Below are 16,379 nucleotides of genomic sequence, written 5' to 3'. Positions count from 1 at the left end.
ACACTGCTGTAGTGGTCCGGATAGGCACCTGAAGAGCCTCTGTTGTTTTTAAGGAGCAAACCTTTTATTCCTTGTCGCTGCTGCCGGCTTCATCCCTGTGTGGTGCAGACCCCCTTCAGACGTCCTCCTTCACAACGAAGCTCCAGGAATCGTGGGTCTGCAGGAAGCCAACAGGATCAACTGCCAGGGCACCAGCTGCACCACTGGAACACGGTACTGTGTTCTGTTGAGGAAACTGGGTGAATCCCTTTTTCTTCATTTCCAATGCTTGCCCTTGTCTTCCCTCCTTCTTATAACTTTTGCTTCCGAACATTGACAATATCCAAGTACTTTTGGCTACATTGAATCTTGAACTGTCTGACCGTGTGATCTTCGGCAACTCGCCCCGGTGTCTTTCGACCCTGGCTCCGGCCCTTTGACTTTTGAACTCCTGTCTCTGATGTTTCTTGATTCTGCCTGCCTAATCAAAATAATGCCTGTGATTTTTGCCTCCAACTCCCTCTGGTTAGCTCAAGTGCTAAGTGTGTTTTTGCCCCGGTAGCATTTCATGTCACGGATATGCGTTTGTTTAGTAGACCGAACTGTCAAAAAGTGATCGCAATCGTATTCGCGGTAACGTGTTTTTGTGCCTAACACCGGTTCATTCCAACACAGGGTACTTACCTTGAGACTTATTGTACAAAGTGAATTGGTTAGTTGTAGTATATTTAACGTGTGGTTTTTATTGAAGTTTCACAGAAGTGTTGTGTTTGTAACGAATGGTTTAAAAATAAATGTACTTATATTTTTATACCTGAAACCTTGAGTCAGTGTTTGCTTGAGTCACAGTAATTGTGGTCCCTTTGTGTAATCTCTGCTACTGCTCATATACTCTTGAGATAAGCCTGGCTGCTCTGCCACCGCTACCACTCTAACATAGTAGTAAGGGCTTGTACCAAAGGTAAAACGTGTATTGCCACCTGTAGTCTTAATCGTGTGTAGTGGTCCCTAAGGGCACTGCATGGGGTTCTGCCTAACAGGCATCAATTTCTACCAGAAATTACTTACAATAACACATTTACAGATTGCGGTGGCCTTCCCAATATGAGTGTCTCTACAATAGCATAAAGATGAGAAAGAGTGCTGAGCAACCTTATAAAGGTGTAAAAAGAGTGACATATACCATGGAAAAAACAAACATAAAAAATATATAAGACAACAGGTGATTTACCAAAGTAATATTAACCTTAGGAGGAAAGTGCTTCCGACGATTTAAATATACAAAATTGCATTATTAAGTGTCACTGGAGGCAGTGGAGGGCTCAGGGGAGGGCTCAAGTACAGAGGATGGGGGAGCATGAAGAGGGAGATTCCTCTTTAGTAAGTAAGTGAAGTTTAAGACACGCTTTGAAGTGACCCACAGTTGGGTGGGCTTTGATTGTTATGGGTAGTGGGTTACAGTGGAGCCGGGTGAGTAGGGACAGTGATCAGAATCGAGAGGGGGCAAAGGGAGGATATGGGATGGTGTGGTTGAGTGCAGAGGAGGATTGGAGGGAATGAGATGGTGAGTAAACTGAGATACAATCGGACAGGTACTGAAGAGCAAGACCATTGATAGCTTTGTAGACTAGGATAAGGAACTTAACAAGAGAGAGAGGTTGTGCATGGAGAGCCAACCAGCATGTTGTCGGTTGGTAGAAGTGGGGAGGAGCTGGGTAGGCTATAGCGAGTATGGGTAGCAAAGCTGATGACTTTCTCTAGAGTGACGAACGGGTAGATGGGAAGGCCAAGGAGTAGGCTTGAGCAGTAGTCAAGTTTGCTTATCACAAGATTGGAAAATAGAGTTTTCGCAGAGTAGTTAGTAAGAAAAGGATGACATTTATGAATGTTGAGGACATTAATATGAGCAGCAGAGGCAGTGGGAATGTTGGATTGTTGCTGTCGCAGACCACTATCAAAGAGGACCCCAAGATTCTGAACCTTAAGTGAGGGAGCTAGAAGGGCAGGCAGGAAGGATTAGGAGAGGGTAGGGATGGGATCATCTTTCTCCCAGCACCAATTGAAGCTGGGAGAAAGATGACCTCCATTTTGGACGAGTTTCGCGTGAGGCAGCGGAGAGCCATCCATTGACGAACTGAAGTGAGACAGTTTGTAATCTGTTCCCGAGATGGCTGTGGTTAAGGAGGGAAAGTATTTTAGTGTCATCAGCAAAAAGCTGATAGTGAAGGCCAAAAGACGAGATAAATCCTCCGAGGGCAGAAGTATAGAGGGTGAAGACCAAAGGTCCAAAGACTGATCCTTGGGGGGCGCCGATGGAGAGAAGAGTGGGGTCAGAGGTATTCTGGGTTCCAAGAGATTTTAATGGATCGACCTTGCAGATAGGAGTTGATTCAGACAAGAGCAGATTTGCGAAACCCAAGGTCCTGGAGAGCGAGAAGGAGCGAGGAATGGCCGACAGTGTTGAAAGCAGGAGAACGTTCCAAAAGGATGGGCATTGAAGAGAGTTTGGAGTGGTGAGCATTACAGAGAAGGTTGGAGACATACATGAGGCAGGCTCAGTGGACTGTTTACTACGGAAGCCAGATTGCAGTGGTTCTCCAATCCCATGATCCTCAAGGTACTTAGTGATCTGGCAGAATACCAGCCACTCAGGTACTTTGGTATAAAGGGGAAGGAGAGAAACTGAGGCATGAATAGGGGAAAGAGACTGGAAAGAGGACCTCACATCATCAAGGTAAGGGGCAAGAAAGTCTTGCCTGACCTTCCTCTTAGCCATTGAAGAGGGGAGATGAGGAGTAGAAAGTGAAGGGCTTGAAATGTTAAAGTGAACAATGGAGTCATCAAAGGGAGAGGGGTCAATGGAGAGGTTAGAGGAGGAGGGTGAATTAGAGAGAAGGACAAGGTCAAGCCAGTTCCCACCCAAGTGTGTAGGCTGGAGGGAGCATAGAGTTTGATCAAATAGGAGTGAGTTAAGTTCAAGGCAGGTGGCTATAGAGGGCATGGGGAGGATCAAGTCCACCGGCATGACAATGAGGATGTCGGTAGGAATTGACTCAAGCAAGAGGGTCAGATCAGGGAAGCACGAGTTGAGAGCATCAGGGTGTCCATACAGAGCCAGAACAGTGAGAGCAGTAGGACGGAGGGGTTGAATAGATGCATTTTCAAAAGAAGAAGTGTTTCTCTCTGAGAGGGGTAGTAGGGCAGGGTTGAGGGCCTATGGCTAAGGAACCCTATACCACCACCCTTCCCAACACGCCGGGGAGAGTGGAGAAGGTAGCAGGGTAAGTGTGGAGAGCTGCTGCAAGTATAGCAGAGTCACAGGGGGAGATCCAGGTTTCTGTGACAGCAAGAAGTGAAAGTTGAGGGTGATAAGAGTCAAAGTGGTCAGGGAAGTAGGAAGATTGGTTGTGGAGGGATTGTGCATTCGAGAGGACAAACAAAAGAGGTGAGGAGTGGAGCTGGTGTTGTGAGGTAGGCAAGGGGGATAAATGAGGTTGGGGATCCTGTGAGCACTGGAGGGTATTATTTGAGGGGTGCAGGGAGAAAGGAAGAGGACGGGGAGGCGTTCGAGTGATGCAGAAAATACACCAAGCTGAGGCAGGTTCCCTAACCTCATGAAGGCTATGAGAGAAGAGAAGGAGAAGAGTAAGTAGAAGGAGGAATGGAGCAAAGTCAAGATGCATGATGAAGGGTAGAAGATTAGGCAAGTGAAGACAGTGAGGAAAGGTTGCAGCCCAAGAGAAAGAGGGCAGGTGGGTGAGCGGAAAAGGAAGGGGGATGGTTGGATGAGAAGAAGCAGATGCAAGTTCTGAGTTGGGCTGGAATGGGGTTATAGGAAATCAAAACAGGCACAAAACAGCTATGTTACCTGGTCCTGTGAGGAACCAGCAGCTCCACAGTGAATGGATAGACAATGGGTGACATGGGTTTAAGCAGAAGTCATACAAAGGGTGAGCGTGGTGAATTCCTGGATTGAGCTAGCCTTCTGGAGCTAGGCCCTTTCCAGCCCTAACAGGCAGCAGGCCGTTGCTGCTTTTGGCCCTTGGCTGCAGAGGTCCGGGCTGGATGCCCAGGGGGGACAGAATAAGGGAGGCAATGTGTCACATGCCCCTTTGGGAGCCAATCCGAGTGCTCCAGATGGCTTCCATGATTGCAGGCAGAGTCCTGGTGATGTAGGATGTAATTTGAGATGTACCTATATTTACCTCATTAGTTAAAGATATACTATTGTGAGCGTTGGTAACTCTGACTAGCACCTGGGGTGGAATATATGAATCCTGGGATCCAATCAGCATCCGGGGCTTCAAAGCAATATCCACTAGTGCAGCCATTGACCCTGAAGGCTCTGACAACGTATGCCTGGTTACGTTATGCATATCTGCATGACGCTAGAAAGAAACGTATGCTTCTGCTACAGTTATAAAGTGTTTTGATGATCAAGTGTTCAGTCCTTTTGTCATTATAGTGTGACTTAAAGGGGCATAAGATACTATGTTTTCTGGCAATAAATCATGCTTATGCCTGGTAAACAGCTTTGTGAACTGTGTGTTTTGTGGCCCCAAATGCTCCTGCTATGCAATTTTAACTAACACTCTAAGATTGGATAATTGTATGTAATGTAATGTTAAGTGGTCTGTCTTGAAATGTGCCACTTCAGCAATTTTCTGGCTTCTTGTCGTGGCCAGACGTGTCTTTTGTTTCCATGTTACTGATCATGGAATCTGCCATGCTAAGCATGGCATCGCTATAGTCTTCAAACCAAATAAAGGCTTACTTTGTGTCTATCCATGACAAGCATTTCTTTTAAGCAATAAACTGTAATAAACTAGGCTATAGCCAAGCAGTATTCCACAATTAGTGGGAGGATTATATTATTTTCCCAATACCATCTTACTTTGTCATGTCAACATGTTTCTATCCCACTACATATAGCCCATCATATCTGCATCCGGGTTATATTGTTGATATTTATTTCTATTGTGCTCGTACACAAGTGTTTCAGAGCACGACAAGGCAAGAGAGAGGAACAGGGGAGAACAAAACAACGATCTTACTAGGCCCAGTGACATTGAGAACACGCAAGTGCATGGGAGAGGAGGAGGGGAAAGTGCATGGAAGGGGAGAAGTAGAGAGTGCGGAGCAAAGGAGAAATAGATAAATAATAATAAATAAATAAATAATAAAGGCAACAAACAGTGGTAGTGCAGCCAGCAATTGGCATGTGCTGGGTTTAAGGCAGCAGACAGGGTAGGTCTGATAAGTGCAGGAAGAAAAAAGGGGTGGGAGGCTGTTTGGGTAGAGATACAGACCCCAGTGCAAGGGGTGGCCCGGAGGCAGTGTGGGAGGGTGGCAGGGTGAGCAGATACCTGGGCCCAGAGGACAAAGAGTGGCCCGGTGCACGGTGCCAAGAGAGAACAGATCAGCAAGGGAGAGGGGGAGCAAAGGCAGAAGCAAAGAGGAAGGTCTTGAGGTGCTTCCGGAACTGGAGATTGTGCTCCTCAAGTTTTAGAGTGGCAGGGAGGCTGTTTCAGAGGGAGGCCCCAGCCAAAGACAGAGATCTACCCCCAGCTCGTTTCTTTGAAAAATGACTGACCCTGAGGGAGGTAGAGAAGCGAAGAGCTCAAGAGGGGAGATATTTGCGGAGGGATAGCTGAAGGAATTTTGGACCCAGGCCCCAGAAAGCCTTGTGGACAATGCAAAGGGTTTTGAATTTAATCCTTGCATCCACTGGGAGCCAATGGAGAGATTTCAGAGCTGGAGAGATACGGTCCCAGGGCTTGAGGCCAAGGACAAGTCTTGCAGTCCTGTTCTGGATTAGTTGCAGAGGGCAGAGAGCAGAGTCAAGTAGATTTAGAAAGAGGCTGTTACTATAGTCCAACCTAGAGAGACCCAGAGCTTGGGAAACTATGCGCTTCTGGGGCAATGAGAGGAAAGGCAGAGTATCTCTGAGGAGGTGCAGTAGGAAGTTTGACTCTTTAGAGACATCTGAGATGTGGGCGGAGAAGGAAAGTGTGGAGTCAAAGAAGACCCTGAGGTTCTTAGCCTCACAGGTGGGGGTATGAGGAGGGCCAAGGGAGGTCGGCCAGAGAGTGAGGGGAAAGGATTGTGAAGGTGTGCCGATGAGGAGGATCTCCGTCCTGCTGGAATTCAGACAAAGATCATTGGCAGCACACCAATCTTGAATGGCAGTTAGGCAATCAGAGATGAGAGAGGGAGAGGAGGTGGCGGAGGGCAGCCTGAAAATGAGTTGAGTGTCATCAGCATAGCACTGGAAATTTTAGCAGAAAATGGCAATGCAGTGGGCAAGAGTTGCCAGGTATTAGTTGAAAAGCCAGGGCGAGAGGTTAGACCCCTGGGGAACACCACAGGTAGAGAGTAAAATAGATGATAGGAAGGACCCAAGTTGGACCTGGGAGGGTCAATCAGAGAGTAAAGAGGTCAGACAGGCCAGAGCCTGATCAGTGATACCCAGGTTATCACCGAGACGGTTGAGCAGGATGGTATGATTGACCATGTCAAAGGCAGAAGAGAGATTGAGGAGAATGAGGACAGAGGGTCATAGCTGATCAGAGCTTACATCTGGTTATTGGATGATCAGCATCAGTGTACATGACTTACATAGTGAAGTTATTGATGAAGGCGCCTTTCGGAATCTTGATGTCAAACTCTACCGTCTTTGTGCGCTTGGCATTGTTCACCACTTTGCTGCGAATCCTGGTGTTCACAAAATGTGAGGTTATTCGGGAGTCCACTCTGTAGCTCTGAAGAGTCACCTCATCCCCGGTGTCCACCTGTCCCAGAAAAATAAACGTGCAAACAAGAAAATGTACCATGTCAGAAGCGTGTCGGCTTGATGTATTGACCTTTTATTTATTTATTTAGACATTTGTTAAGCGCGCTTAGCCCAGAGGCATCTAGGCGCTGAGACCTCTGTGCCGAGAAATGGAAGATTCACTACAAGTCTGCCATTGTAGCAATTCATTACACATGGGGCATGGCATATGTTGTCCTGCTCAACAGAGGAGCCATGTTTGTAAATGGATGTGGTTTGTACTGGACATGGTGGAAAAAGCAGTGTGCATTTTTCAGACAAATAATTAAGATGAGGAAAAGGGAACACACGCCTCTATAGCAAACACATAGGGGTGAGTCAGAATGCTGGAGGCCCTTTGCTCCCTCTCAACCAGTTCACACATTACAAGGGCCTGACCTACAACAGGGACTTTTGAAGAGTCAGGGTGGCTAGCTGCAAGTTCAAGGGTCCCTCTACCAGCCCCTTCATGTATGTCTAAGTGTTGGGGGCTTTCCCAACATATAGGTATGCTGGTCCATTGACCCAGCATTAGTAGTGTGTTTGGGGTCAGCTTCCTGCCCACATTTGCAGTTGAAGCCTTTCTACATCCTTCACAAAAGTGCAAATGTAAAAGGAAATAGAAATGCTCATGCCAAGCATGAATGTTTCTATTTTGTGTAGGCAAATGCAGCCAGGGGCCTGGGAAGACAGATGTCAGCATTGCACAAACCCTGTGCCAGGTTTCTAACAGGGAGATCAGACTCAGGTATAGTAGCACAGGGATTGTTATACATGGAAGTACTTTCCTCTATGAATCAGTGAGGTTCTTGTGACTGTAGTAGTCTCTCCCCCAGCAAACATCACCTATAATCTGCTGGTGCACTTCTTTACAGCAGTGAATCTTTGTGCACACACTATTCAATTTTGGGACTCAAGCCCACTCGGAAAGCTGAGGTATTATGCATCTGGATGTTTCCTGGGATCTGCGAGTGGAGAAGGTTTTTTTGTGAACTGGCCACACAGAAGGTTACTTTTTCTATTAGATTTAGTCAAAGAAAAACTCCATATCGTACTTGCTTGTGGACCATAAGCCAAGCACATATTCAGGAGTCTTCAACCGGTTCTGAAGTTAGTCAAGAGACAAGCAAATGTTATGGAATTTCTATGTTTGGGTGCAAGGGGTTTGTGGTGGGAAGGTTCAGTAGGCAAGGCAATTAGGAGATAGAAAGGGGCAGATCAAAGATAAGGGCCCTCATTACAGGTTTACTGGTATCCCGCCGGTAATTTTAGCAGGATACTGGCAAAAGTGCCTTTCTGTTTCCGTCGCCTGATATCCCGGTATTACCGTAATATTATGGGCGTCAGAGGCATCGGTAAATTCCCATTCCATAGAGTTGCACAGGACTCCATGGATAGGACTGCCAGAATTACTGGCATCGGTATTCCCGGTGCCAGTGATTCTGGCATTTATTGGTCGGTAGGGGCCTGAACTTCCGGCAAGTCAGGCCTGCCCTGCCGGCAGATCACTGCCCCCACTGGCAAACTTGTGTTTTCCCGGTCTGGAACAAAACATGCTGGTTCCAGAATTGCCAGCATTCTTTCAGCCATTTTTTCAGACTGGGGGGTCTTATAACAAGCCCGTAGGACATGGTTGATAAAATACAATGATGAAAGATAATGAAGGGCAAGTGAGTGGAAATATAAAAAAAACCCCAATACAATGGGGGAGAAATTGAAATCCTGCCAGGCATGCATTGCCGAAGCGGAGTGCAGAACACCGCCCACAGGTGAGGGGTTGTGTTGTTTGGTGTTATCTGAACACCACACAACGAGCATTCTTCTCTTCGGCACTGTAAGACTGCACAGAAACACACCTTGGGGATCATTTTCTAGCAGGTATTAATTGCACGGAGAGCAGGACATCTCTCTGCACTTCCATTTACTTGGGCCCCCAAGGTGCTATTTCCGTCATTTCCAGTGGGAAGTGTAACGAAGATGTGCTAGCACTTGCACATTGCCCTAACACGGCATTTACAGTGGGTTTTCATGGAATCCGCCTGCTTTTGTGCAAGTGAAAAAGACATCTGATTCCTTACGAATCAACGCATTGACACCAGCATGAAGATGTCATGCTGGTTGTTATATCCGCCCTACGTCCCGCAGCGCGGTGACGTAGGGCAGCTTAATAAAAGCCCCGCCCCCTCGAGTGGGGGGCAGTTCCGGGCAAAGCGAAACCAGCGTGTGTGTGTGTTCTTTCAGTGCTCCTGCCTAGGCCGCGCTCCAGCCCACGCGGCTTCCTGGACCGGAGCCAGCCCCTTCGTGCTGGGCCTCCGGAGAACACAACAATGGCGACGAGGTGAGCGAGCATCCACGCGCTCCACCACGACCTTGCACGCGGAGGCCACACGGACGCTCCGTGTGAATTTTTGGACACCCGGTGGGGGCCCCCACGATCACGTGACCCCCACCCCCCAAAAAAAAAAAAAAAAAAAATTCTTTTTCTTTTCATTCCCCTCCCACACCTCATCCTCAGGGGGTGAACATTTTTTTTTCTGCTCTTCTCGTGTCACCCCGGTCATCACCTGCACAACGTCTCCTGCATGGCACACAGGCCACGAAGCGCCAATCCATCGGAGTACAAGTGCCGGTAGGACACTGCCCCAACACAGGGCGCGCACGAACCCAGAAGGCAGAGAATCGGTGATCAAGCGCACGCAACACCATGGCGGCTGGGTCATCGACCCCTGGACCCTCCACACCGTCCAGGATGACGGCAAACCTGTCTATGGCGTCACCACCGCCTCGCACGCAGGGGAGTTCGTCGACGTTGATCCAACCATTCGACCCATTCACAGACCCATCGTCCAGTGGGCCCAGATGGCAGCTATGGCTACAGAAGTTTGAGATGGCCATGGAATGTAAGGACGTCACGTCATCCAGAAAAATGAAAGCTCATCTACTCCTCAGTGTGGGCGACGAGGTGCTGCGCATTTTTAACTCCTTGGATGTGGATGACGGCCAAGATGCATACCGGAGTGCGAAGGACGCTCTAACAGCACATTTTCTCCCGCAACTAAATACAGACTATGAAACCTTTATCTTTTGCACAACCATCCAGGCCACCGATGAGACTCTCGACGCCTACCACACAAGGCTGAGGAAGCTGGCCATGTCGTGTGAGTTTACGAACACTGAAAGGGAGATCAGGAGGCAAATCATAAATGGCACTCACTCGGAGAAGCTGAGGCGTCTCGTGCTCAGTGAAAAGGGCATCCCTCTACAACGCATCCTGGAACTGGGTCGACAGAGGGAGCTTGCCCACTCCAGGGCCGCCAACATGGAAGTGACCCTACAAAAACTCCAGCCGTCATTTTCCACAGCGATGGTTGCTCAAATCTCGGACAGACAATCAACGAGGAGCGAAAGTGGCAGCGGCTACACCCAGAACAGGTGGCAGCCTCGAGCACCAGGACCAACCGAATGTGTATGGTGTGGCGGTCAAAGGCACGGAAGGCGAAACTGCCCGGCGCAAGGCACCACGTGCGGAGCATGCGGCAGGAAGGATCACTACGCGAAAGTGTGCAGATCAGTGAACACGCCACTACAGCCTCCACAAGGATCCCAGGAAAAAGGGTCATTGAAAAAAAAGAAACAAGCCAGCGCGAGGAGGGTAGCGGTAGTCAACTCCTCGACAGAAGAAGAAGGGGATGACCTCTCAGCCCTACGACAAACAGCAGGCACGGAGAACGAAGGAAAGGGCCGAAAGGTGTACTTAGTATCGACACTAAACCAAGGGCCAGCACCGTCGAAAAGAACCGCCAGGCGACGAAAATGCATGGTCAACATACAAGGCCAGGACATACAAATGACCATTGACACGGGGGCCTCGGTAAACGTCATGCCAACCACTGTTTTCCAAACCATCGCACCACGACCCGAGCTAAAATCCACAGACACTCGGCTATTTGCCTACGGCAGTCGGAAACCTCTACCAGTCATCGGGAGGTTCCGCACCACTCTTGAGCATGGCGAACAGAAGTTATGGTCGAAGATCTATGTTGTCAAGGCGGGAATTGAAAGCCTGCTGAGCGGAGATGCGGCTGAAGACCTGGGCGTGGTCAAATTCATATGCCACGTTGACGACACATCCGAGGTCGAGAACTTCCTCAGGCAACACCCCAAGCTACAGAGGGGGATAGGCTGTCTCAAAGGAAAGACCATCAAACTACATATTGATCAATCAGTGCAACCACGCGCGGTAAGACACCGAAGGACACCCTTCCACATGAGGGAACAAGTTGAGAAGGAGTTAAGGTCACTCGAAGCCGCTGGTATTATTGAAGAAGTCACGGGACCAACACCGTGGGTTTCCCCGATGGTGGTCACCCGGAAGCCCAAACAGCCAGGAAAAGTTCGGATCTGCATTGACATGCGCCTGCCCAATGCAGCCATCAAAAGAGAGCGACACATAACGCCTACAATTGATGAAATCATCACTGACCTCACTGGATCGTGTGCGTTCTCGAAGGTAGACCTAAAGGCGGGGTACCACCAGCTGAAGCTACACAGAGAGTCGCGCTATATCACCACGTTCTCAACCCACCTAGGTCTGAGGAGGTACAAGCGCCTGAGTTTCGGCATATCGTCGGCCGCGGAGGTTTTTCAACAGACCATCCAGGAGGTCATCAGAGGCATACCAGGGGTATTGAACGTGAGCGATGACATCCTAATACATGCACCGGACACCAAGGAACACATCATGAGACTCAAGACACTACTGGGCAGGCTGGAAAGCGCCGGACTCACAATCCATCGAGAGAAGTGCGAATTCCTAAAACCGGAAATAACTTTTTTTGGATACAGGTTCGACCGCACCGGCATATCACCTGATCCCCAGAAAGTGGCGGACATACAAGCTGCCAGCCCCCCCACGACTCCCACCGAGGTGCGCAGCTTCCTGGGAATGGCCACCTACTGTGGCAGATTCATTCAGAACTTAGGAACCCTATCCGAACCACTGCGGGAACTAACAAAGGCCAGCACCAAGTGGGACTGGGGGCCCGAATGCCAGGAAGCATTTGAGAGCATAAAAGACTCCCTGTCGACTGATACCAAGATGGCCTACTACGACACGGACCTCCCGACCGAACTATTTGTGGATGCCAGCCCAGTCGGACTTGGAGCAATCCTGATGCAGGTCACGAAAGAGGGCACAAAAAGGTCGATTGCATATGCATCCAGGGCGCTCACAGCAACGGAACAAAGGTACTCCCATATAGAAAAGGAGGCAATCGCCGTTCTATGGGGGTGTCGACACTTCCACATGTACCTATATGGGCGTAAGTTCACGGCGATCACCGACCACAAGCCCCTACTACCAATCTTCATTGGGTCATCGGCACACCCACCAGCCAGAATCACCAAGTGGTTACTACACCTCCAGCAATATGATTTCGAACTTGTCTACCAACCGGGCAGTGGCAACCCTGCGGACTTCCTGTCGAGACACCCACGACCAGCCACCCAGCAGGAAGTGCTAGTCGCCGAAGAAACGGAGGAGCATATTTGTCAAGTAGTCCACACCATGAGGCCCAAAGCGATAAACATTGAGGACATTGCAACAGAAACCCAGAATGACCCCTGTTGCGATCTGGTAAAAGATGCCATCATGTCAGGCAACTGGAAAGACTTCATGTCGCACACACGCAACAGAACCGAGGGGGCCAAGGAGTTCCTAGCAGGCATGTTCACGGTTCGGCAAGACCTCTCAATCACTGAGGGAGGGCTCCTGCTAAGGGGTGACCGCATCATCATACCCCCGAGGCTGCAGGACAGGATAGTTGCTCTAGCGCATGAAGGACACCAAGGGCTTGCAAGAACAAAGGCATGGGTCAGACACAGGGTATGGTTCCCTCACATCGACGATCGTGTTGAGGACCTAGTGAACACATGTCTACCCTGCCAAATAACGAGTGGACCACCAGACCCAGAACCGATCCTATCGGCCGAGCGTGGCCGGGCACGATGGGAAGCGATCAGCATTGACTTTTGCAAAATCAGAGAGGGTCTACATCTACTGGTGGCAATCGATGATCACTCACGCTATCCAGAGGTCGAGATACTGGAGTCCACCGCCGCGGAAGTGGTCATCCCGGTAATAGAAAAGATGTTTGCCACCCATGGTCTGCCCACGACCATTAAGAGTGACAATGGACCCCCATTCACAGGGGAGGAATTCAGGTCATACCTACAGGAACTGGGCATTATATATCACCACATCATGCCAAGGTGGCCACAAGCGAATGGGGACGTCGAGCGATTCATGAGGACCATCAACAAGGTACTCCGAGTATCAAAGGCAAACGCCAGCCCGTGGAGGGTCGACCTATTCCGGTTCCTAAGGAACTATCGGGTCACCCCCCCACAGTACCACGGGCATACCACCTGCTGACCTTATGTTCGGAACTATCATCAACTCGTCGATTCCCCATCATCCAAGCAGAACCCCTGACGACGTCGACCATGCACGCGTGGAAACGAGGAGAACACGTGCCAATGCTCACATGAGCGCCAAGAGAAGAGCAAGGCCCTCAAACCACAGAGTGGGCGACCAAGTCATCATGTTGCGAAATCCCACGAAATCCAAGTTAGACACCAGGTATGAGGAACTGCCATGGACTATCAGCAACCGGCGTGGGACCATGATAACTGTCACACGGGGAGGTCGGGAAGTAACAAGGAACGCCTCCTGGTTCAAGCCCGTGCCCCAGCACCTCTGGACGGACTGCGAGGGGCCTCACGACGACAACGAGCAACAAAGCAGCGACGTGCCGGCGCAAGACCCCGAGGAGGAATCCACAGGGGATTGCAGCTGGCAATCACCGAGACTGCCCAGCAGTGAGGACACATGCAGCGAAGGTGAGCAGACTTACGAACCGAGCGGGGACAGCCCCCAAGCGAAGCGGTACAGTCTGAGAAAGACCACGAGACCGCCTACGAGGCTGAATGACTATGTATGCTAAGCCAACAGCAGTGGCAGGAGTTTATAGTTGAGCATGTTGCTTATGTTTGTTTTGTTAGGTTATTTTGAAATAAAGGAGGAATGTTATATCCGCCCTACGTCCCGCAGCGCGGTGACGTAGGGCAGCTTAATAAAAGCCCCGCCCCCTCGAGTGGGGGGCAGTTCCGGGCAAAGCGAAACCAGCGTGTGTGTGTGTTCTTTCAGTGCTCCTGCCTAGGCCGCGCTCCAGCCCACGCGGCCTCCTGGACCGGAGCCAGCCCCTTCGTGCTGGGCCTCCGGAGAACACAACACTGGTGCTCATTCGTTTTGTTGGCTGCCGAAAGAAGCCAAACCCCCACAGAGAACACAAGCAGGTATTAAAGGAGGAGCTACGTTTTTTTTAGACCTCCTTTTGCGTTTACTTTTGTGTGTAACTGATCTGTGAGCAGAGGGGACCGTCTGTCGGGGCCAAACTGATATATTCTGCAAACATGATGCTCAGCAGTTCAATAAAGTTCTTTAAGCACAGGGCCCAATTCAGCCCTTCTGCTTTCCCTGTCAATAAACTGAGTGCCATTAAAACTGGGAAACAGTAACATCGATTATTGCACCTGTTATTACAGCTGCTGGAAGCAGTAGGTAACCAACAGGAAGAACCATAATCCTTCTTCTTCTTCTTGTTTCTTTAATTGTTTTTTTTATAACGCAGCTTTTCAGTTTCTAAGCGCGGATCGGGATGGATGGATTAGTGAGAATGAGAATTTGTTCATGGATTTGGACCGATCGTGATCCTGTTTGGAGCAAGACCCTTTCAAAATGGAAAGGGCAGTGGAGGAAAGGGATTGGCTTGACAATGTTGAGGTGATTAGACAGGATGCTTTGTTTACAAATGCATTGAGGAGTCTAAGACCCTTCTTGACGCCAAAATCCTATGTTGGAAAGTTGCCCTCCCCGGTTTGGAGAAATCCATTTTTAAGATCCAGATGGAATCTCCTTCCCACCAATGTAGTGGACGGTGCTAGGAAGGTGGATTGAAGGAGATAAGAGAGTGTGCAGATAATGTAAAAGGAAGGGCTTGGTGGAGACAATGGAACACCTGATGCTAAATTGCCCGCATACACGATTGATAAGACACACACATCTTTTCTCATTTATAGGAGATATTAGATGTTATTATCACAATCAATTTTGGGCAGAAATTCTAAATGGTGGCCTGGTGTCCCTTTCTCTGGCAGCCGCGCGTTCTCTGGATGAAATGTTAGGATTTTTAAAATACATGAAATGGTGGGTGTGAGGGGGGGTGGGATGTGGGGTGATCGGTATTTGTTTTTGTTTATGTGTTCGGAACCCTTTTATACAATAAACAATATGAATTGTACGGTTTTATCGTTTTTGTAAGTACAGTCATCGAGTTTGTTACTGTGAAATGTTTTGCTTTGTATTGAAAAATTGTGTGAGGTTAAATACTAACCATAAAACAAATACAAAGAAACAATAATTAAAAAATAAATTATAGGACTATTTTTTATCAACATTATGGCTTTATTTACTATTCAGTAACTCTAATTAATTCCGAAAACTGTCACTTTGGCTTTTAAATGGGAATTTGAGCCTGCAAAGTCTCACCCCCGCTGATTGGTCTGCGTGCTGGGTTCTTGAATGTAGGGAGATACGGCTGGGTTCCATTTCCCAATATCTTTCCTTATCACGAGTTCCTTTTTGTGTGAATTTGAGGCCCTGGATGCCTTTTGTCATTCAATAATATGTCAGCCAATGGTGATCTGTATGGGTGGTTCAGGGAGTAGGATAGCTCAACACTTTAACTCTATGTTAACGCACTTTAATTTGATCTGATTGCCATTTCAGTGTACTCTGGTGTACTAGGTTTGGTGGCGTGTGTGTAATGAATTGCGTGGGGTGCTGACGGGTTGGGTGGTTGGTCCAGTTTAAGATATGACGATACTGCGCCATCAGGAGCTGCCATCTTCACCATAATGGTCTTGCTTTCAGCAAATTTGTCCCCATTGTGGCAGAGGGGCCAGAATGTCACAGACACCCGAAGCTGCATGCATGCTTGCAGCAGGTCGGGGAGGGAAAAGGGGGGCGGGCAAAGGTTTTAGTTCATGTCTCATTGGGACGGTATGCTGAAAAAGCACGCTCTTTAAAATGATTCAGTTTGCCACTCCACTTTGGAAATTTGGCAAGCTTCAGGCAAGGATCTTGCACCAATCAGAACTAATGCTCTGTGGATCTATGGCTTTTGATCTCAAATTCACTTTTGCCAAATTGTATTTACCTAAAGTATCTTATTTCACTACATACCTTTCATTTGCTGCTTTCAGGGGCCAGGCTGGGGTTTGCTGTTATTTTATAGAAATTCATTTTTCGGTTTTTAAGGGAGTTTTGCTCCCTTAAGGACTTTTTTTTGTAGGGTTATGGTCACAAATTAATGTGCCGATCTGAGGAAAGCACCCTCTGACACAGCCTGCGATGCATTGTCCTCTACACGTTTTCCAACGCCAATGCATTGCTCTTGCCACACTCTCCAGCAGGGGTGTTGTTAGGTCTGGAAAAGATCAGGGGCTAGCTATAGCCTTTGGCAGGACT

At 48.8% G+C, this 16,379-nt stretch overlaps 1 protein-coding gene across 1 annotated transcript in view; it reads right to left on the bottom strand.

Annotated features, from left to right (window-relative positions):
* ITIH2 (inter-alpha-trypsin inhibitor heavy chain 2) overlaps window positions 1-16,379 on the bottom strand; it is a 149,254-nt gene that overhangs the window by 78,071 nt on the left and 54,804 nt on the right. The window contains exon 4 of the mRNA XM_069629675.1: window positions 6,598-6,770. Within this exon, the coding sequence (XP_069485776.1) occupies window positions 6,598-6,770 (173 nt within the window). The remainder of the gene's footprint in view (window positions 1-6,597; window positions 6,771-16,379) is intronic.

Source organism: Ambystoma mexicanum, chromosome 12, assembly GCF_040938575.1.
Source record: "Ambystoma mexicanum isolate Mex_15411 chromosome 12, UKY_AmexF1_1, whole genome shotgun sequence".
NCBI lineage: Eukaryota > Metazoa > Chordata > Amphibia > Caudata > Ambystomatidae > Ambystoma > Ambystoma mexicanum.
This window is presented reverse-complemented; position numbering and strand designations above follow the sequence as displayed.